Genomic DNA, 23576 nt, shown 5'->3' with positions numbered 1-23576 from the left:
ACCGCACAATACATAGTCTTTGTGTAGGTGAAGTCAGCGGCTACATCACTACGTTTTGAAGCCGTATCTAACAACAGTGGGGCAAATAACCAAGATGGGGTGTGTCTGTCCGTACAGTGAAAATAATGTAACTGTTAAACAGTGATAACTATTTACCTCGTTGACTACCTGCTCTTGCAATTTACCTGTCAGTAGGTGAACGTAGTTTAGGGTAGTTTATTATTATTATTATTATTATTATTATTATTATTATTACATACTAAATAATACAATAATAAATAAATAATATAATCCCTTATACGAATATTTATAATATTATTAATATAATAATATAATACTAATATTATAATATTAATATTATTTTAATATTATTTCCCTATTATTATATTATTTATTATTATTATTATTATTATTATTATTATTATTATATCCCTTATACGTATGAGTTATTATTATTATTATATTATTATTATTATTATTATTATTATTATTATTATTATTATATAATTATTATTATTATTATGAGTTTATTATTATTATTATTATTATTATTATTATTATTATTATTTATAAATATATCCCTTATACGTATGAGCTATTGTTTAAAGTTAAACATTAATGTAAATTTAAAACATATTTCATGATTATGGTTTTAGTTTATTTATTATTATTATATAAAAGTTTCACAAACTTGAAAAGGGTCCCCTGCATTTTTGTATTTCTATTTTTTTTTTTTTCATATAGTCCAGTTCTTTACACGTCCTGCATGCAGAGGTCTACCAAGCCAGGCTGCTGATGCTGTGACTCGCTTCACCGCTGTCAGCAATCCAGTCGATGGGTGTGGATCTGGTGGATGACACTGACTGCACTAGACGTGAGAAAGACGCTGGTCGAGATACTGCTGAGAAACATCACGTCCTGTGCTGTTCTTATTTGTTAATAACGAAGGGGTCGTTGCTTGACTGCACCAGGTTGTTGCAACTGTTTTTATGAGTTAGGATTAGATCGTGACTTCTGTTTTTGAGATTATCTTATTACCCCCAGAGTGCACTTTGGACTTGTCTCCAGAGCAAAGGAGTGCAACACGATGGAATCAAACAAAAACGCAAATGGGCACGGTAAGTTTTGTTTTTCTCATTTTAGTTTTGAAACAACTGCTGATACAAAAACCACCTTGTGTATTGTTTTGTCATAATTAAAATGATGTTTAACATGGAATGTGTGTAGCTCCGAATTCAAATAGAATGGCATAGTTCTCATTGCTTGTCCTACACTGGATGGGTAAGGAGACAGCTCTTGAATGACTATGCGACATTACACGAGGGTCTGGTTCCTGTTGCCCTAGATCGACTCCGTTTCACCAAATACCAGTCCTGTACCATAAATTGAGCACAATTTGGCTAAATCAGGACACAACATTGCTGCAACAGACGCGCAGTTTGAATCTGTTGTCAATACTGTAGCAGCGACATCATCAGTGTTTCTATAGGATCTCTAAAATGAGTCTAAACTTGTAGACATAAAAACAAACTGCGAGGTTCTGAAAGTGTTTAAAACGGTTTCGTGGGTTACACGTTAAAACCTAGATTACTGTTGCGCGGTGTTGAAGGGTTTGGTTATGTAAGTTTGAGGAATGTTGACATCTTGCTCGTCTTGCCCTCGTTGTGGGTGAATGTTGCACACACCCAGGCAATGCCCAGAATTACAGACCGCCTGTATAGACCTGGCAGTATCGACCGAGGGCCGGCACTGTGTCATACTTGTCATACTTGTCTAACTTGTTGGGACTGGAACGAGGGAATGTTCTTTCCCTGAACTGGATTGGTTCACGATGTCAACCCCTTCACCCTCACCAGAGTGAAGGCTTGTTCAGGTGTGCTATAGTTATACGAGGGGCGGAGCTGGCTAGAATCAGTACATAAAATAGTTGAAAACATAGCAGGAGATGTACATTTTTGACATACAAATGTCCACTATTGAGGTACTAAGAATCCAGCAGATTGGTTAGGAATACCATTAATGTAACAGTGAAGCGTGTATTGATGAAACATACAAGGACAGTGAAAAGAAAGTTTTTTCCTCAAATTTCAGGTAGACTTTAGACTCTACCCTGCAATGCACACACTGTCATGTCCATGAGAGGATCAGGTATTCAAACTGTCTTTGACTTGATGTCAGACTCTACCCTACAATGCACACATTGTCATGTTATTAATGTCAATGTTATATCAGAGGGCTCTATTCAATTAAAAACAAGATCTGATATTAAATATGATTGGCAAGCAAAAATAAAAATGCAAGATGTTAACCAAAAACGTACAAACGTTTTTTTAATTTTAGTGAAATAAAAAAGTAACAAAATAATAATAAAATGTTATCGAACAATAATAATACTACAAATAACAATAATAGTAACTCTAGTAATATAAAGAAATATACTGTCGTGTGCACGGGGGAAGGCAGCAGCAGGGCTGGTGGGTGGTGCGAGAGGTCCCGGGTTCGCGCCCACCCTCTGCCTGTGTGTGGATTGCCTCACCCTGTGTGATGCACCTGCCTGGGGGAACCGAGACCGTTACATTGGTGTTAGAGTGGGATGCAGGTACCTCGGCATGCACTCGTTGGACTGTAGCCTGGTGAGCAAGTCCGGGGTGGACTTGAGGCTGGCAGGGGAGAGTGCAGCGCGTACACAGGGGAAGGCAGCAGCAGGGCTGGTAGGTGATGTAATCACACATCAAGATGTAAGCCTGATACACGCTTCTTGCAGGGAGCCGGCTCTGTTGTACAGTGGTATCAGCGCGATGCTTAGTGCGAGAGGTCCTGGGTTCGCTTCACCTGTGTGTGGATTGGGGAAAATGGATACTAGCTCTTGCATCCACACAGTGTGTGATTGGTGTGCTGCGCTCTCTCTCTCTGAATAGACGTGTAGACAGTCGTCTATATGCAGTCAGCGGAGGTTGTGGAGGGCAGTTGCTTGGTGTCTCTAGAGGTAGTGTAGGGCTCTCCTCTATCTCTCTCTTGTTCTCTCTCTCTCTCGCTGTGGGACTTGTTCTCCGCTCGTGATACCAGACGCTGGACTCTACGCTCTGTCTCTCTACGATGCTGCAGCTCACTCGGCACAACTGTCTCTCCAAGTAGTGGGGCTGTCCTTTTTTAAATCCATTTTTACTCTGTTGTCTGTGCACCCCAGACCCCCATAATAAACGCACCCTGTTTTATACATTATACTGCACTCGCCTTCTGCGTGTAGGTGAGGCCTTTCTGCACTGAACCCTTCCATGCACAAGGGCATGTGTGTCCCACAAATACAGTGGTGCTGGCTTCCTTCCTTTTGCAATGAGGGGCATGAAACAGGGTTTCAAATGTACTGGCAGGCTGGATCTGCTCATCAGCATGGTCAGTGTCCTCCTTGTGATACTGAGTCACTCTCAGATGTATTTAAGATGAAACAGTTTGCACAAGCACTTAATTGTTTGTGTACCTGAAGGGGTTAAACAGCTAAGGGCCCCCCCGGGACAGGGAGTCTACAAGGTGTGAGAAGGTTCCTTCATCTTGTACAGAAGGTGCCAGTAGTTTTTCAGATTCATCCCATAGTTTCTTGAGCCACAGTGATGCAAATCTGTACAGTTCAGTTGTTTATTATTCGGTAGTCTCTTAGTTACAACAAATGAATGCAGTAGTAATTATTGTACTCTGAAGGTGAATTAACTCTTTCAGTCCTGGTGGGAGGTCCCTCCTCGTCTTAGTGCTGTTTACAGTTAAAATACTGACAGGACTTTAAAGCACAATTCACTGAAATATGTGTAAAACGTTGTTTGTTTTTGTCATGTTCTCAAGCTCAGTAAAGGAGCTCTTTCTTGAATTCTGTAACTTCTTTATTCAGTAATTCAGGACTGAAAAGGTTAATGTTGTTGCAGAAATAAGGCTGCCAGTGTTTTTCAATGGAACTCCTCCTGCTCATACAGTAGACTCTGATCCTGGTGTGATAACAAGGTAATTGTACAAAAACACAATGTATACTGGCTCAATAAATACTGACACAAACGCCCTCTGCAGGAGGATTTGTCGCTGTACGGCTTTGAACACAAGAGGGCGCCAATCACTGTTTTCAAATCGAGTCGGCCTGTTATTTTGTTTAATTTGTAAAGACTTTTTCTATCTCCGTCTCAGTAAGCTGCTGCAGGGGTGTACCGTCTTCTGGGTTACACTGCACCTGAGTTCTCAATTACTTAAATTAACCAAGCTTCTTAACTGGTCAACACTATCTTTTACCCAGGTCTTAACCCATTGATGAGTTAAAGAAACCCAGACCTATTATTATTATTATTATTACTATTATTATTATTATTATTATTATTATTATTATTATTATATTATTATATTTAGCAGACAGCTGTATCCAAGGCGACTTACAGACGCTAGGGTGTGAGCCACTCGCAACTACGTCTCGCCTGAAAGACGGAGCACAGGGAGGTGCAGTGACTTGCTCAGGGTCACCCAGCGAGCCAGTGAGTGAGCCGGGGTGTGAACCGATTTGCACTGGAAATAAAGGAGACCACAGCAAGGTCTCTTCTCGGGGCTGAGGATGAGGAGGGAAGGGGTAGGGAGGGGTTATATAGATGCACATATATTGCTTCTAGTTGTGGATTTCTTCTTCCTACTAACTGCTGGCGGTGTGGTACCAGAGACACGGAGAAGATGTAGCGAATCTGCCCGCTTGCTGAGGTGAATGGGGAAGTTTCATGTCCAAGGTGTTACTATTGATCCATTTTGTTGGATCTCAGCGGGCTCCGAGACCCACCACCAAGCTATATGACCAACAATTATTAACGGGATTTAATACAACAGTGTTCAATACGTGATAGCAATAATAAAACAACCACAACAACACAAACGTAACAAGCGCTCTACGCGAACTGTTTTGCGCCTAAGAAAAAAAGAAAAATTAAATAAATAGACGCGAACTGAAATTTAGAGGCACAAAAAAGAAAAATAAATATTGCTCAAATGTGTTGTTGAATATCTACAGATCTTTTTTTCCTTCCTTTATTGCATAACACTTGTGCAGTTCAATACTTTGCATCAACAAAATTAACATGGTCAGATTCCTCTAACTGCCTGGTATTATGTTCCTCAGAATGGTCTGCCACTCCGCACATTGCTTGCCGTTTTGTAGCACTGTGTGTTTAATTTCATGTTTGAACTTCTGGCTCCCTGTTAAAAAGGCAGTCTTGCCTGCCATCAGTTTCCCAACATCCTGATAAAACGTGAAAAACGTGGATTTTTTTTTTTTTTCCACATTGTCAAATTTAAGCCAGGGGCAATGTTTTAGCCGCTGTTGGTTGAAGTTGTATTTTGAACACTGAGCTCGCTGTAAGTAACTCGAAGTTCCCTGCTCGCTTTCCTCTCCTCGCATGCCTGCATTGCTCATTTCTTGTAAAGACACCAACATATTTGCTATTTTCATCATCTGGGTTTGACAAACTGCCTCGAAACTAGTAGACGTCGCATTGATAAATCAGTGAAATTCGAGCGGTATGGGATTTGTAGTTTTTAATGTGTGATTAACAGTGGGCAGTGGACACCAATAAACTACATTCCCAGTATACCTTACGATTGAGCTGTGAGTTTAGATCTGAGAGAAAATGAGATTTTTTTGAATTTTGTTTTATACTTTTCAGATGAAAATGAATCACGTTTATTGTTTATAGTCAACCTTTAGGGATTTCTAGTCGCACGCGTGCGCCTAAGTTTAAAAAGTATGTTGGCACATTTTGATAGTCTCTTATGCAGAAACTGTTGGGGGATTTTCATCTGGCTCTGCCCATCTGCCGAAACAAAAACTGTTGTATGCATATATGCTAGTGCTTGTTCTGATCTGTCCCGAGGTCCACTGAAAATCGCGATCCATGTATTGACCGCCGCTGCTTTAAGCCATGCAGGTAGCACAGGTACATTCATATTGCACGTCAGTTTCACCCATACCAGGTTATACTAGGAGCTTTGTCAGCGGTGACAAACTCATATGTGTCTTATTAAGCTGACAGTAAAACCAGGAATGGATCAGACTGCTATGCGGGTCTCATTTCCATGTTGCAGGTATAGCTTTGTAGAAGTGGCAATGCGATCACATACTGACCGTGCATTATCTGTCCGGTTCGCATACGATCACATTAAACTTAGATTAAGTCGCGAGCGCTCCACTGCAGTGTAAATGATACGGGCGGACAGCTATATACTGTAATCTGAGGAAAACACACGCCCAGCAAGACAGGGGAAAAAACACGTCACTGGTCCGGAGCAAGGCTGCCTCTTTACTTTGTTTTCGTGGAACAAAACAGTTCATGTTGTATAAGTTTCACACGATAAAAACAGACGATACAGATAGTTTGCAATGCAATGTATACAGCGACAACCGAAAAAAACAAAATCCGAGGAAAATGTCTTGCAAGAGAACATCAGGAAAGTGGCACGGGAGAACCGAGAGAGACTAGGTGAGTGCTTTGACACAGCTAGTAAACAGCATAACCGTGCAGCTGACTCGGACAGCTGCGATCTGACTGGAACAGCAGGATGGACTGTGGAAAACCCGGTGTGGGGCACTTCAGCTTGGCTATTCTTCAATTTACGGGGGTTTATTAAATAAACTATATATAGTATTGGTTGCTTGGCTCTGTTAGTGCATTCCAGTATATTACGTTGTTCCCCAATACAGCCAAGTTTCGGTACACAGGCTGGAAATAGTTTTATAATTACATTACGATGCATTCCAGCGGCAGAAAAGATTTTATTTCTGTATTTTCCCAGCACTTTAAGTATTGCAACAGAAGTGACATGAACAGACATGCAGAGACATACTTTTAAGGGTTGCCCGGGTGCTACTACTATGTTATATTGTGTTAAACGCTGTAATAAAAACACGAATTTCAGTTGAATTTTACAAACGGAGATTTCTCTAAAATCCTGCTCTTTCCCTTTACATTGTTCAGGGAGTTTCCTTTTTGGTCTTTTTTGTATTGTTGTCTGTCCCCTCCAGCAAGCTTCTCGAATCTCGGTCTCTGTGCAGAGACCTGTGGCGCGGCGGTTTGCTATTCCTAATCTACATTAATGATTTAGATTCTGGTATAGTAAGCAAATTTGTTAAATTTGCAGACGACGCAAAAGTAGGAGGAGTGGCAAACACTGTTGCAGCAGCAAAGGTCATTCAAAATGATCTAGACAAGATTCAGAACTGGGCAGACACATGGCAAATGGCATTTAATAGAGAAAAGTGTAAGGTACTGCACGCAGGAAATAAAAATGTACATTATAAATGTCATATGGGAGATACTGAAATTGGAGAAGGAATCTATGAAAAAGACCTAGGACTTTTTGTTGACTCAGAAATGTCTTCATCTAGACAATGTGGGGAAGCTATAAAAAAGGCTAACAAGATGCTCGGATACATTGTGAAAAGTGTTGAATTTAAATCAAGGGAAGTAATGTTAAAACTGTACAATGCATTAGTAAGACCTCATCTTGAATATTGTGTTCAGTTCTGGTCACCTCGCTATAAAAAAGATATTGCTGCTCTAGAAAGAGTGCAAAGAAGAGCGACCAGAATTATTCTGGGCTTAAAAGGCATGTCATATGCAGACAGGCTAAAATAATTGAATCTGTTCAGTCTTGAACAAAGAAGACTACGTGGCGACCTAATTCAAGCATTCAAAATTCTAAAAGGTATTGACAGTGTCGACCCAAGGGACTTTTTCAGCCTGAAAAAAGAAACAAGGACCAGGGGTCACAAATGGAGTTTAGAAAAAGGGGCATTCAGAACAGAAAATAGGAGACACTTTTTTACACAGAGAATTGTGAGGGTCTGGAATCAACTCCCCAGTAATGTTGTTGAAGCTGACACCCTGGGATCCTTCAAGAAGCTGCTTGATGAGATTCTGGGATCAATAAGCTACCAACAACCAAACGAGCAAGATGGGCCGAATGACCTCCTCTCGTTTGTAAACTTTCTTATGTTCTTATGTTCTTATGTCCACGCTTCGGTCACTGTGCTACCTGCTGTCTATGCTAACTATGGGAAATGTTCTCTGCATATTAAATTAACATCACAATTGCTCGCTGACGCTGTATGCGACCCTGGCGTTATTACAAACGTGACAGTCTGCGACCTCTTTCAGAAGCAGACTTGAACTTGACTTTGTAGAAAAGGAAATTCTGATAAAATCACACAGGAGGCTAGTTAACATAGTTTCAGAAATGCATTGTTTAGCTGCACGACTTGCAGATTGAGGGTCAGTTTGTAAAATGTTGGTAGGGTGACCTTTTCCTTAGTGAGGGGGTGAATATGTTTTATGATTTTAGAATTGAGCACAACCACAGTATTGTATACAAGCTAACAGATTGTACTGACCCCGTGTTTCTGAAGAACAACAAATACAAATGTAAAAACATAAATTAATAGACTGAAAAATTACATATTGACGTCATTATTCATACAATTTACAATCAAGCACGTTCTTGTAGAACATATTAAAGTGAACATGGTTTTAAAAAGTTTTAGAATCACCTACATTTCTCCAGTTTTTATTGAAATTTAAACAGTTTAATGTCTCAATGTACTCTGAAATTAAAGCATAGAACAAATAAACAATTGGAGATAAAAAAAATAAATCATGGAATCGTTTTGTTTAACAAAATGTAATCTAAATGTTTGACTCAAAGTACCACCTTTTGCAGATAGAAGAGCCAAACACACTTGTGGCATTCTTTCTACAATGAAAATCAAATATTGTTCGGAAAGTTCTTCCCAACACTGTTGCAGAAGTTCCCACAAATGTGTTGCACTTGTAGGTTGCTTTGCTTTCACCCTTCTGTCCAGTTCATCCCAAACCAGCTTGATGGGGTTTAAGTCTGGAGACTGTGCTGGCCATTCCATGATTTGAAGCCTACCGTCTTGTTCTTTTCTTCTAAGGTAGTTCTGACATAGCCTGGAGGTATGTTTTGGTCATTATCTTCATGTAGGACTGCACTGCAAAATGCTGTGGTAGCCGTTTTGGTTCAGGGTGCCACTCACTCTGTGCAAATCACCGACTCTGGATCCAGCAAAAGAGCCCCAGACCATCACGCTTCCTCCTCCATGTTTGACAGTTGGTGTCACACACCGAGGAACCATCCTTTCGCCTCCTCAACGGCGTACAAAAACCCTGCGTGATGAAGAAGATTTCAAATTTTGATTCTTCGGTCCATAAGACCTTCTTCCAGTCTTCAGTAGTCCACTGGCGGTGCTTCATGGCCCAGGGAAGCCTCTTTTTCATATTTTGCCGTCTTAGCAATGGCTTTCTTACTGCCACTCGACCTGTCAAACCTGCAGCTTGAAGTCTTCTCTTCACAGTTGAAACTGAGACTTGCTTACTTCGACCAGTGTTAAGCTGTGCTTGAAACTGTTGTCCTGTGAGCCGCCTATTATATAAGCTGTTGACTCTCAGAAACTTGTCTTCTGATTCTGTTGTGGCTTTGGGTCTGCCAGACCTCTTCCTGTCAGAGTTTCCTCCAGTTTCCAAGTGCCTTTTGATGGTGTAGGAAACTGTACTCACTGACACCTTGGCTTTCTTTGCAATTTCTCTAAAGGAAAGACCTATATATGAGAGAGAGAAAGAGAACGCTGTTTACAAATTATTAATATGTAAAAGTTTAGTTTGTTTTTATTCTTTTAATTAATCCATTGGGGAAAAAAGCCAGAGTGAAGCAGACTTACCTTTTTTTAAATAGTGCAGTTAGTCGGTTCGTGTTGCTGTGGGTCCATGACCAGGCTTAAGCTGAACACGGATTCTAAATGAAATGTTGTTCCTGTTATTAAGCGCTGGTAATAATCTGAAGCACTGCTATTGCAAAATAACACAAGCCCGTTTTCACTTTAGTGAAGTAGGCTAGAATGTGTGTTTATTTATTTGTCTATGTTTTCATTAAAAACTTGCCGTTCTTTATTGAAATGCATGTTCAGGTTATGTTTCACATTGAAGCGTCTTCTTTTCCTTTTACTCATTCAATCAAAACAAGTAGGAATCTGCAGAAGACGTTTTTCAAGTCAGGTGAGCTTACTTGTGTATATGCAGTCATTTTACTTTAAAGGCACGCCCTGTACCTGAAATAGCAAGGAAGTTAAAAATACAAATAACGCTCTCCTCGTCGTTCTGCTCGCTGTCGACCCTTGTTAAAGATATAAACTAAAGTACCTGATCCGAAGCACGTGCAAAACTTGCCCCAGTAGTTAAAGTAAAACATAGATATTTTAAAACTTCAAGAAATGACTTGGTTACATTATTGTTTGAAGTTATTTTATTATGATTTTGCCCTGTAACTCAATGGATGATATTTAGAAGCTGCCAGCACAAAGGCAAAGACACCATTTCTTGGAGGAATACCACCATTGTAATGGTATAAAACAAGAGACAACTATGTCTATACTGTTAAAGGTATACTGTTGAAATGGTTTTATTCAGAGAAAGAAGTCCTTCAGTTTGCACCCTTACTTTTTAACAAATGTAGGTGTCTGTGATTGAGACACAATTCATGGACTTGGATTAACGCACTGAGCTGTTGCGCTACTTTTAGAATGAAACACTCGCCTATAGGTACCAAAACTGACTCCGTGTTACTGAATAAGAAAGTGCACTGGATTAGAGCTTATCTGTACTTGAAAGATGATATCATTGAGATTTTTGTTATTATGCAGTTAAATAAACTGTTCATGAAAAGCTTGATTTTAACAGTTGGTTAGTCGTTATCAGCATTGGAAATGATGCCAAACTCCTTAGGTCTTTGAAAATTGCCAAAATGGTCCCTGAAGGTCCTTGAAGTTTGTATCCAAACAGCTATGAGCCTGGTCTTTACCACACGTGCTTGCGTTAAGCACAGATTGTACATTATTTCTGCAGGAGAGGTTTTATTAAATTAATATTTGAAGTGGGCATGCATGTACAAGGTTTGAGTAACATTTCATCTTAACTACCCTCGTGTGTTATTTGTCAGGTTGCTCCGTCTGGTACAATGACAAGTTGTAAGAAGTCATTTCAGCATTTGTTTTTCTGCAGTTGAAATTTGCTTCTGAAAGTGGTATGAAGTGTCTCACAATGCATCTGAGAGCATGTGCAAGCCCCGAGCTTGGGGTTGGGTTTGCCCCTGGAGTTTCAGTCACAGTGATTGTTGGGCACATTGTTTTCCTTTTGAGAAGTTGTAATATTTTAGTGACACATTATTTATTTTTAAATTCTGAACACTAAAGTCAATGGAGTGTAAAAGTTAAATCCGCGATGGCCCCCGAGAAGGAAAGGCCATCAAATTTGTTGTAATAAAAGCATTTCTACATGTTTTTTTAAATTATAATTTTTTGTTTGCTTTTGTATTTTAATTTTAGATGTGTTTAAGCATAAACTATTGATAATAACCACCTTTTTGGGGTTTTGTTTGTTGAAATCTAAAAATATGTTTGACTGCCCTAATTCTAAAATAGATACATGGATAGGAAAGTTAACCTGGTCCAATTCCACACAGTGACTGAGGAAGGGTATAGAAGACTGTTAGAAAATCCTAACATGACCAGTAAGATTGTACTCCAGTTAACTACAGTATAAGAAACTACAGTGGCTAATGCCTGTTTGACAGAATTATTCTTCCAGAAGGTGTGGGTGTGTTGTGTACTTTCACATGAAGACGCCCTCCCAACACAACTAAAACATTTTAAGTAGCCTGTTATGGGCTTTTGCCAGATTACTACATGCTGACAGTTGCTTCATATGATTATTTGCTCAGGTGACTCAGATGGAACAGGAGTGTTTATGGGCTGAAAAGACTGTCAAACCCTTTAATGTAGTGCTAAAGGAGAATTTCAAGTGAGCATTTCCACCCAATTGAGCTGGCACAGTGTGGGGCATCCTATTTCCAGTGGAGAGTCTCTGTCTGTGAGGGGCATCCTATTTCCAGTGGAGAGTCTCTGTCTGTGAGGGGCATCCTATTTCCAGTGGAGAGTCTCTGTCTGTGAGGGGCATCCTATTTCCAGTGGAGAGTCTCTGTCTGTGAGGGGCATCCTATTTCCAGTGGAGAGTCTGTCTATCTGTGAGGGGCATCCTATTTCCAGTGGAGAGTCTCTGTCTGTGAGTGGCATCCTATTTCCAGTGGAGAGTCTCTGTCTGTGAGGGACATCCTATTTCCAGTGGAGAGTCTGTCTATCTGTGAGGGGCATCTTATTTCCAGTGGAGAGTCTCTGTCTGTGATGGGCATCCTATTTCCAGTGGAGAGTTTCTGTCTGTGAGGGGCATCCTATTTCCAGTGGAGAGTCTGTCTGTCTGTGAGGAACATCCTATTTCCAGTGGAGAGTCTGTCTGTCTGTGAGGGGCATCTTATTTTCAGTGGAGAGTCTCTGTCTGTGAGGGGCATCCTATTTCCAGTGGAGAGTCTGTCTGGGCTGGGGTTCATGGAATTGAAGTCGTTGTTCACGTTATGGTCACCACCTGACCCTGTTTCTGCTGATTGTCCTGGTTTTGAGGAAGGGGTCCCCTTCCCTCTGACTTACACAATCACCCAGACCGCTGTGCAGTTTCCGATGGCTCTTGGCTGTTTGAAACTGGTCAATTCCACTGTTACCTGCTCCTCTACTCTTGTGAATGCTCCATGGCTCAGCTTCCTGGGTGTATCTCCTCCTCAATTCCCATCTGCATGGAGAGGCAGCAGGGCATGTAGAGCAGGTTCTCCCCAGGATACCAGCTGCTCTGCTGCACACGGCACAGCACACGCTGCAGCAGACAGCGCAGCACACGCTGCAGCACGCAATGCAGCAGACAGCGCAGCACACGCTGCAGCACGCAATGCAGCAGACAGCGCAGCACACGCTGCAGCAGGCAATGCAGTAGACAGCGCAGCACACACTGCAGCACGCAATGCAGCAGACAGCGCAGCACACGCTGCAGCACGCAATGCAGCAGACAGCGCAGCACACGCTGCAGCAGGCAATGCAGTAGACAGCGCAGCACACACTGCAGCACGCAATGCAGCAGACAGCGCAGCACACGCTGCAGCACGCAATGCAGCAGACAGCGCAGCACATGCTGCAGCATGCAATGCATCAGGTTACAGCTCTGCTGCTTTCAATGTGCAAGCCTCCATGGCTGTTGCTGGAATATTTGGTCAGGGTGTGGAAGGGATTTTCATGAAGAAATATTTCAAGCACAGCTAGCAGTCACAAAGGGTCATCTGTAAATGAGAATGTTTGTACGCCACTTTATTTAGGCCACAGAGAGGAAAGCAAGCTAGTGTGGTCATGAACTGGTAGCCTCAGGGGTTTGTAACATTGAGTGCTGTACACAGCCTGTATTTACAAAGCCTGATTTGTATTTACTAACCCCAGCCCTGATATGTTTGCTAAGGCCTATCCCTTATCTTAAAGGTAACCACAATGCCAACCCTAGAAAAGTAGCTGCCGTGGCACACTGCTGCACCACTCGGAGATACAACAGCAGGGCATGAAGGGCACGGCAATGCTGCCTTCGTTGGGCATGAAGATTCTGGGGCACGGAGGCAGTTCCAGGGGGCAAAAAGACAAAGCATAACTCCAACCCAAGGGCATGATTTCATATTCCTTCATAAAACAACAAAAAAGAAACACGAAGAGCCAATTATATTGATGGAATTAATTCAAACAAACACAAATCAACATGTTCTGAGTGACTGACACACTAATTGTTACAAAAATAAAATCTACACTTCCATTGTAAAAATAAAATGGTATCAAAAATCAAATTTAAAAACAACAAACTTACAAAAATACAAATGCTAATTTCACAAAAAATAAATATGCAGGGTATTGTTTACAAACTGTAGTTTTGCTAACCGCCGTTACAAAACGTGTACAAACAACGCGACGTTGGGGGTGAAAAAAAAACCTTGAAACTTGGTCAGGCAATGGAGAGTGCTCTGCATCACAATGGTGAACAGCTGGTTGTACACAGTGCTTTACATTTGAGAGACTTTATATAGTTTCATTCTTCTGGAAATTTACAGTTGTGAAGGATTTACTTTTTTTCCCCAGCAATGCACATTATCAAAAAAAGCATGCTGTTTTAAAGCATAACTGTTCTAACCTGTTTCTTGAAAGAACACTGTTTACTAGTGACAAAGCAGAACTATGTAAGGTAGTGAGAATGTATTACACTAAATCATTTTTGGTGTAACAATTTGAGCAAAACTAATAATTGTCTACCTATTGTGTTTTCATTTTTAGCATCGGTATATTTGGGGGGAGAACACTAAATTACAAAACGGCAACAGTCATTGAAATGTCTGCCTGTCTGTGTGCTCCTTTCTGGCCTCACGTCGCCCCTACAGCCAGCCTGTTCACAGTCATTTTGTCACGGGTCGAGATTAGACAGAGCACGGCCCAGCTGATGCTGAGCAGGTTTGTGGAAGGGTTTGTGATCAGATTGCTGGTGCTGAGGGACACCGGCGGCAGTGACGGGCGGGCTTACAGGCAACTTTTGCCGTAAGTATTTTTAAATCTGAGAGGCACTGCGTTTAAGCAGCTTGGGCACTTCGGCAATTGTCACCGGTGCCATCGGTTATTTTGCACCCTGCAGTAGCCAAATCAGAGATAACTTGAAACAGCCCAGACCGCTGGTAACCCCCCCTCTGTCTCTCTCTCTAGGGTTACAGGATGATGAGGATCTGCAGTTCCTTCTGAAGGGCAGCAGGCTCCAGAAAGTGAAGTCCAGCTCCTGGAAGAAGCTACGCTTCTACAAGCTGCAGGAAGACTGCAAAACCATCTGGCATGACTCCAAGAAGTTACTGAGCAGCCCTGACAAGCACACCTGTAAGCATGAACACAGCTGTCCTTATAGCAGCCTGCTTACAGATAACACAGCTGTCCCTATAGCAGCCTGCTTACAGGTAACACAGCTGTCCCTATAGCAGACTGCTTACAGATAACACAGCTGTCCCTATAGCAGCCTGCTTACAGGTAACACAGCTGTCCCTATAGCAGACTGCTTACAGATAACACAGCTGTCCCTATAGCAGCCTGCTTACAGATAACACAGCTGTCCCTATAGCAGCCTGCTTACAGATAACACAGCTGTCCCTATAGCAGCCTGCTTACAGGTAACACAGCTGTCCCTATAGCAGCCTGCTTACAGATAACACAGCTGTCCCTATAGCAGCCTGCTTACAGGTAACACAGCTGTCCCTATAGCAGCCTGCTTACAGGTAACACAGCTGTCCCTATAGCAGCCTGCTTACAGGTAACACAGCTGTCCCTATAGCAGCCTGCTTACAGGTAACACAGCTGTCCCTATAGCAGCCTGCTTACAGATAACACAGCTGTCCCTATAGCAGCCTGCTTACAGATAACACAGCTGTCCCTATAGCAGCCTGCTTACAGATAACACAGCTGTCCCTATAGCAGCCTGCTTACAGGTAACACAGCTGTCCCTATAGCAGCCTGCTTACAGGTAACACAGCTGTCCCTATAGCAGCCTGCTTACAGGTAACACAGCTGTCCCTATAGCAGCCTGCTTACAGATAACACAGCTGACCCTATAGCAGCCTGCTTACAGGTAACACAGCTGTCCCTATAGCAGCCTGCTTACAGGTAACACAGCTGTCCCTATAGCAGCCTGCTTACAGATAACACAGCTGACCCTATAGCAGCCTGCTTACAGGTAACACAGCTGTCCCTATAGCAGCCTGCTTACAGATAACACAGCTGACCCTATAGCAGCCTGCTTACAGGTAACACAGCTGTCCCTATAGCAGCCTGCTTACAGATAACACAGCTGACCCTATAGCAGCCTGCTTACAGGTAACACAGCTGACCCTATAGCAGCCTGCTTACAGGTAACACAGCTGTCCCTATAGCAGCCTGCTTACAGATAACACAGCTGTCCCTATAGCAGCCTGCTTACAGGTAACACAGCTGTCCCTATAGCAGGCTGCTTACAGGTAACACAGCTGACCCTATAGCAGCCTGCTTACAGGTAGCACAGCTGCTGTGAATGCACTTTGAAACGAGCTGTCCGCTTAGGCTGGGATTATTATTATTATAAATCAAATACAGTTTGCAATTTGGTGCAAGTACAGATAATGCAGTGAAGTTCCTTATCACAGATACCATACAAAAAGTCTTGCTTCCAGGTTTCCTGAGCTGGCATGAGAAATGTTTGAGCTAGATAATTCAGCTGGTTGCTCAGTGATCTGACATCTTGGGACTTCATAACAAAAGCAGTGCATTCAAAGCATAGCTGTTCCAATGGACGCAGTATGAATTGGATAGGAGGCTGTGTGGTCCAGTGGTTAAAGAAAAGGGCTTGCAACCAGGAGGTCCCGGGTTCAAATCATGGCTCCACCACTGACTCATTGTGTGAGCCAGAGCAAGTCACTTCACCTCCTTGTGCTCTGTCTTTTGGGTGAGATGTTGTTGTAAGTGACTCTTCAGCTAGTCTCTAAGTGGCCTTGGATAAAGGTGTCTGCTAAGTAAAGAGCTAATAATACTAATACTCTGTCTCCACCAGTATTGGGGTTGGCAGCAGGATTGGTTACTTACCTGTAGGATCTGATTGAGTGTCTTCGCTCTTCATTCTGTAAACAAGATGCAAAACAACAGAGAGGAGCAGGTTTTCTTTTCCTGTTCTACTCTAAATCCAAGTCCAGGCTTAATGGCAACAAGAAAAAAAGGCACCAGTACATATTTCTTTTAAAACTTGTCGGTAAGACGTTTATAAGGCTGACCATTCTAGTTTCCAGTACAGTATGATTTTACGTTAGGGCAGCACCCAAGTGAAGGCTGTTGTAATGGTGCTTCATGTACTTCAGGAGGCTCAAGCATGATGACTGTGACACACCACAGCATTGGCAAGGCTTGCCTACCTTTTATTAAGGTTATTTTTATGAGAAATGCCAGTAGGTGCTACATACAGCACAATGATTGACACCTGTTTTTTGTCTGTAGAGAAACTGGAGGCACTTTTTCATTCCCATCCTCTTTAATGTAACATCCCAAGGCAATGCCCATTTTCACTTTGAAGACATGCTTCTTGAACCAAAGAGAACAACTAAACTGTCCCTAAACAGCAAAGAATTCGCACACACCCTTCTCTTCCAGCCAGATCTTACTGTCTTCCTTAAATCTGAAATAACAAACAGGGTGTGTTTCCGTGGTAGCACAGTGTGTGATAAAGCTGGACTGAGTTGTTGCAGTGCGTTGTGCTGCTGCAGGATCACCATGTAGTGTTGCATACTGTATACTAGCATTCACAGCATAGTGCCCTGGTTCACACCAGCTATCATATACCAATATCCTTCGTTACAGGAAAAGTGGCAATTCTGTCATTCTCTCCAGGCAACAGCAGGTACAGTTTGAATAAACTAGTTTCCTGTTTCCACTGCCTGGATCGCCTAACTACGGCTACCATGGCAACAGAACAGGGTGTTTCCACCACAGAACTATATATTGGAACACTAGCGCATCAGCCATCTTACATAGGTCTGAGATAGTATTAGTATTTAGTAGAGTAAGTATTACTCTTGTGTTCTGGATAGATTGCTTTATCATATGGGTTAGGACAGCTCCAGGGTTTATGCTGGTGTTCTGGATAGATTGCTTTATCATATGGGTTAGGACAGCCCCAGGGTTTATGCTGGTGTTCTGGATAGATTGCTTTATCATATGGGTTAGGACAGCCCCAGGGTTTATGCTTGTGTTCTGGATAGATTGCTTTATCATATGGGTTAGGACAAACCCAGGGTTTATGCTTGTGTTCTGGATAGATTGCTTTATCATATGGGTTAGGACAAACCCAGGGTTTATGCTTGTGTTCTGGATAGATTGCTTTATCATATGGGTTAGGACAAACCCAGGGTTTATGCTGGTGTTCTGGATAGATTGCTTTATCATATGGGTTAGGACAGCCCCAGGGTTTATGCTGGTGTTCTGGATAGATTGCTTTATCATATGGGTTAGGACAGCCCCAGGGTTTATGCTTGTGTTCTGGATAGATTGCTTTATCATATGGGTTAGGACAGCCCCAGGGTTTATGCTGGTGTTCTGGATAGATTGCTTTATCATATGGGTTAGGACAGCCCCAGGGTTTATGCTGGTGTTCTGGATAGATTGCTTTATCATATGGGTTAGGACAGCTCCAGGGTTTATGCTGGTGTTCTGGATAGATTGCTTTATCATATGGGTTAGGACAGCCCCAGGGTTTATGCTTGTGTTCTGGATAGATTGCTTTATCATATGGGTTAGGACAGCCCCAGGGTTTATGCTGGTGTTCTGGATAGATTGCTTTATCATATGGGTTAGGACAGCCCCAGGGTTTATGCTGGTGTTCTGGATAGATTGCTTTATCATATGGGTTAGGACAAACCCAGGGTTTATGCTGGTGTTCTGGATAGATTGCTTTATCATATGGGTTAGGACAGCCCCAGGGTTTATGCTGGTGTTCTGGATAGATTGCTTTATCATATGGGTTAGGACAGCCCCAGGGTTTATGCTGGTGTTCTGGATAGATTGCTTTATCATATGGGTTAGGACAGCCCCAGGGTTTATGCTTGTGTTCTGGATAGATTGCTTTATCATATGGGTTAGGACAAACCCAGGGTTTATGCTGGTGTTCTGGATAGATTGCTTTATCATATGGGTTAGGACAGCCCCAGGGTTTATGCTGGTGTTCTGGATAGATTGCTTTATCATATGGGTTAGGACAGCCCCAGGGTTTATGCTGGTGTTCTGGATAGATTGCTTTATCATATGGGTTAGGACAGAACACCAGGGTTTATGCTTGTGTTCTGGATAGATTGCTTTATCATATGGGTTAGGACAGCTCCAGGGTTTATGCTGGTGTTCTGGATAGATTGCTTTATCATATGGGTTAGGACAGCAAGCCCCAGGGTTTATGCTGGTGTTCTGGATAGATTCATTCAGGCACTGCTTTCATTTTGTCGTTGTTTTTTTACTACAAGAACACAATTGAAATGGTTGTGTTGAGATTAGCTGGTGCCCCGCAGTTTGATAAGACCTGTCCAGCCAGACCCTTTTAGTGCATGTGCGAGAGATCCCTGTTAGCAGTGCAATGCCTGAAGCTCCTAGTTTTTCCTTAGTGTTCTAGAAGGTAGCGGAGTGAACTAAAATATAGCTCAGTACGCATGTGTAAGAAGATCTATGTGTTTTTTACATGGTCCATCACTGTGTAAAGGTCAGTAAGGGTGCTTTACTGTACGTGTCGGTGTGTTTGTTTGTCACGGTGCTTTACTGTACGTGTCGGTGTGTTTGTTTGTCACGGTGCTTTACTGTACGTGTCGGTGTGTTTGTTTGTCACGGTGCTTTACTGTACGTGTCGGTGTTTTTGTTTGTGTTTGGGTCCACAGCCGTAGTCGATGTGCTGTTGCTGGTATCTTTGTTAGCCTTGTTAAAGAATTAGTTCACAACACAAGCTCCTCATGCTCATTCCATTGCATCACAAGGACTGCTGACTGAATCAGAGAGTTGTGTGGGAGATGTGAGTCATGTGACTTAGCCTGCCTAGTGTTCTACTGGAACAGTGTCCCGGCTCCACTGCACACTTGTCCTATAGAAAGCAGGAACAGTGTCCCGTAGCTCAGTACTCGAGGCACACTGTAGGAATCCTATAAAAACAACATCTGCCAGTGCGAGCCATGCTTAATCTTTTGCTGCCGTGGAAACAAGCCCCAGGGCAGTTGCGATAACCTGCTTTTAATATATGTATCCCATTAGTACAGCCAGCGTCCTGTCAGGTCTAGGCACAGTTATGTGGGAGATGTGAGTCATGTGACTTAGCCTGCCTATTATGTGAGCTCCTGCTCCACTGCACACTGCTGTCCTATAGAAAGCAGTACTGGAACAGTGTCCCGGCTCCACTGCACACTGCTGTCCTATAGAAAGCAGTACTGGAACAGCGTCTCGGCTCCACTGCACACTGCTATCTATAGAAAGCAGTACTGGAACAGCGTCTCATCTCCACTGCACGCTGCTGTCTATAGAAAGCAGTACTGGAATGGCTTTGCCACTGCTTCAGCCCTGACTCGCGTCTCGCACACAACTATCTGTCTACTACTCTTCGATACTTGGCTTCATTTACATCTGCAGTACAAGCTGTGCTATAAATCAGGAAGCAATATTTTATCTTGATCAATCTTTATTGCACCCAATCTTTATTGCTTTCCATGTGGTTTATTACATCTCGTACAAAATACATGAAGGAATTGTTTTGTTGCCTCTTTAATTGGTTAGTGTGAGCCGGATGGCTTGAGGTGACATCAGACCAGAAAGGATAATGGACACACACCAGACTGAAGTAAATGAAAGCGCTGATGCGTGGATTTATTCTAAAATAAAAGGTTTACACAAAACACTAAACAAAACAAACGGCACGTTGGCAAAAATAAATAGATAAAACAGGCAGTGGACAAACCCCACACGAGTATGGTGCTGGTCCTTCCAGCACGAGTAGCAATTGCTATTGTAATTATTATTTATTTCTTGTTTTCTCTCCCATTCTCCACTGCGAACTCAACAACCCGTGTGCATGAAACACTTACTCTTTTATGCAGCTGTGCCGAGACTGGATTGCTAGTTAATCATTCAACTGAATCTCAGCACAGTCTGAACTAATTGTGCACTCCCCGTGTCCCCAAACAAATACCTGCTTTAATCTGCACGTGAAGTGATTGTGCAATCCCTGTGCCTAAATACAAATATATATATTTGAAACCACTGATGATACACAGCCCACATTACACCCTGTGCACCAGTACATACACACCCAACAAGAACACCCCACAGAAAACATAAAACCTAAAATACACACAGGGACGGGGCACCACAACACAGTGCGCACCACCAAGACTTGATGAGAAGCAGAAGTTCGAGGATGATGCTCACATGAAGTGCAAACTGAACGAGAGGAAAATCTCAGGCTTTAGCAAAAATCATTAAAGGAGTTAAATAATTCCAGTAGATATTACCAAGTATGAATGGACATCACTTTATAGGAGCAAACATTTAGAGTGAACGTGCATTCTGTTATTTGTATTATTTTTATTTTCATAGCAATTAACAAATTGCTGAGTGCTCTTGTATGTTTTTGGATAATAGAACTAGATCAGCAAGACGCACTGTTCGTGCACAGGGTTTAGAGTGACAATGGAACTAGATCAGCCAGCCCCGCTGTCAGTGCACAGGGTTTAGAGTGATAATGGAACTAGATCAGCCAGCCCCTCTGTCAGTGCACAGGGTTTAGAGTGATAATGGAACTAGATCAGCCAGACCCGCTGTCAGTGCACAGGGTTTAGAGTGATAATGGAACTAGATCAGCCAGCCCCTCTGTCAGTGCACAGGGTTTAGAGTGATAATGGAACTAGATCAGCCAGACCCGCTGTCAGTGCACAGGGTTTAGAGTGATAATGGAACTAGATCAGCCAGCCCCGCTGTCAGTGCACAGGGTTTAGAGTGATAATGGAACTAGATCAGCCAGCCCCGCTGTCAGTGCACAGGGTTTAGAGTGATAATGGAACTAGATCAGCCAGCCCCTCTGTCAGTGCACAGGGTTTAGAGTGATAATGGAACTAGATCAGCCAGCCCCGCTGTCAGTGCACAGGGTTTAGAGTGATAATGGAACTAGATCAGCCAGACCTGCTGTCAGTGCACAGGGTTTAGAGTGATAATGGAACTAGATCAGCCAGCCCCGCTGTCAGTGCACAGGGTTTAGAGTGATAATGGAACTAGATCAGCCAGCCCCGCTGTCAGTGCACAGGGTTTAGAGTGATAATGGAACTAGATCAGCCAGCCCCGCTGTCAGTGCACAGGGTTTAGAGTGATAATGGAACTAGATCAGCCAGCCCCGCTGTCAGTGCACAGGGTTTAGAGTGATAATGGAACTAGATCAGCCATCCCCGCTGTCAGTGCACAGGGTTTAGAGTGATAATGGAACTAGATCAGCCAGCCCCGCTGTCAGTGCACAGGGTTTAGAGTGATAATGGAACTAGATCAGCCAGCCCCTCTGTCAGTGCACAGGGTTTAGAGTGATAATGGAACTAGATCAGCCATCCCCGCTGTCAGTGCACAGGGTTTAGAGTGATAATGGAACTAGATCAGCCAGCCCCGCTGTCAGTGCACAGGGTTTAGAGTGATAATGGAACTAGATCAGCCAGCCCCGCTGTCAGTGCACAGGGTTTAGAGTGATAATGGAACTAGATCAGCCAGCCCCGCTGTCAGTGCACAGGGTTTAGAGTGATAATGGAACTAGATCAGCCAGACCCGCTGTCAGTGCACAGGGTTTAGAGTGATAATGGAACTAGATCAGCCAGCCCCTCTGTCAGCGCACAGAGTTAAGAGTGATAATGGAACTAGATCAGCCAGACCCGCTGTCAGTGCACAGGGTTTAGAGTGATAATGGAACTAGATCAGCCAGACCTGCTGTCAGTGCACAGGGTTTAGAGTGATAATGGAACTAGATCAGCCAGCCCCGCTGTCAGTGCACAGGGTTTAGAGTGATAATGGAACTAGATCAGCCAGACCTGCTGTCAGTGCACAGGGTTTAGAGTGATAATGGAACTAGATCAGCCATCCCCGCTGTCAGTGCACAGGGTTTAGAGTGATAATGGAACTAGATCAGCCAGCCCCGGTGTCAGTGCACAGGGTTTAGAGTGATAACGGATCTAGATCAGCCAGACCCGCTGTCAGTGCACAGGGTTTAGAGTGATAGTGGAACTAGATCAGCCAGACCTGCTGTCAGTGTACAGGGTCCCATCTGGAAAGGGAAAGGGATCAACCAGTTTTAAAGAAGGAAATCAGCTTCAGTATTGAGTGATGCCACGCAGACTTCCTTACATTATCCACAGCATGGTGACCTGGAAGTGATCCTGACACTTCCTTCCTCTTCATGGCTATCCCAACACTGGCTGACGCTTCATTAAAAAAGCAATCTACAATTCCACCTCTGCAGAACATTTTGTTTTTATATTTATTTTATTGAATAAACAGTGCTTTTAATCAAAGCCTATTTCTTATTCATAACAATTCAGAAATACTACTTTGTCATTGCTTTAAGTTCAATGACAAACATTTTGAAGACATTGTGGAACAAAATTTTTAGTATTTTTAAATGTACTGCAGTTGAGGATTTTCTTTATAGTTCATAGTATTATTTTTAACTCGAACAGAGATGTTCGTCCAGAGAAATAATCCAGAACAAAAGCCTGCCTGTGTGTTTTATATACATGCAATAAACATGCATTGTCTGTGAGAATCAGAATAATCACAGTGGTATCATCTGCGATGGTAAACAGTCAATCTATTTTTATGGTGTAGTTATTTGTTTATTTAGCACACACCTTTATCCAAGGCAATTTAAATAGACTGGGGTGTGTGAACTGTGCATCATCTGCAGAGTCACTTACAACAACGTCTCACCCGAAAGGCAGAGCACAAGGAGGTTCAGTGACTTGCTCAGGGTCACACAGTGAGTGAGCTGGGATTTGAACCCGGGACCTCCTGGTTCCAAGCCCTTTTCTTTAGCCACTGGACC

General features: G+C 42.7%; 1 protein-coding gene across 2 annotated transcripts in view; it reads left to right on the top strand.

Moving 5' to 3' along the window:
- Window positions 1-802: 802 nt before the first annotated feature.
- The window catches only part of LOC121309844 (1-phosphatidylinositol 4,5-bisphosphate phosphodiesterase delta-1-like), a 42064-nt gene continuing 19290 nt past the window's right edge, over window positions 803-23576 (top strand). The window contains exons 1-2 of one of the 2 annotated variants that reach the window (XM_041243002.1): window positions 803-1118; window positions 14684-14848. In XM_041243002.1, the coding sequence (XP_041098936.1) occupies window positions 1088-1118; window positions 14684-14848 (196 nt within the window). In that variant the 5' untranslated portion in view covers window positions 803-1087. Of the gene's footprint in view, window positions 1119-6270; window positions 6492-14683; window positions 14849-23576 lie in introns of those variants that run through there. The other variant, XM_041242994.1, reaches the window with a different exon arrangement.

The sequence above is a fragment of the Polyodon spathula genome, chromosome 3 (assembly GCF_017654505.1).
Source record: "Polyodon spathula isolate WHYD16114869_AA chromosome 3, ASM1765450v1, whole genome shotgun sequence".
Lineage (NCBI taxonomy): Eukaryota > Metazoa > Chordata > Actinopteri > Acipenseriformes > Polyodontidae > Polyodon > Polyodon spathula.
This window is presented reverse-complemented; position numbering and strand designations above follow the sequence as displayed.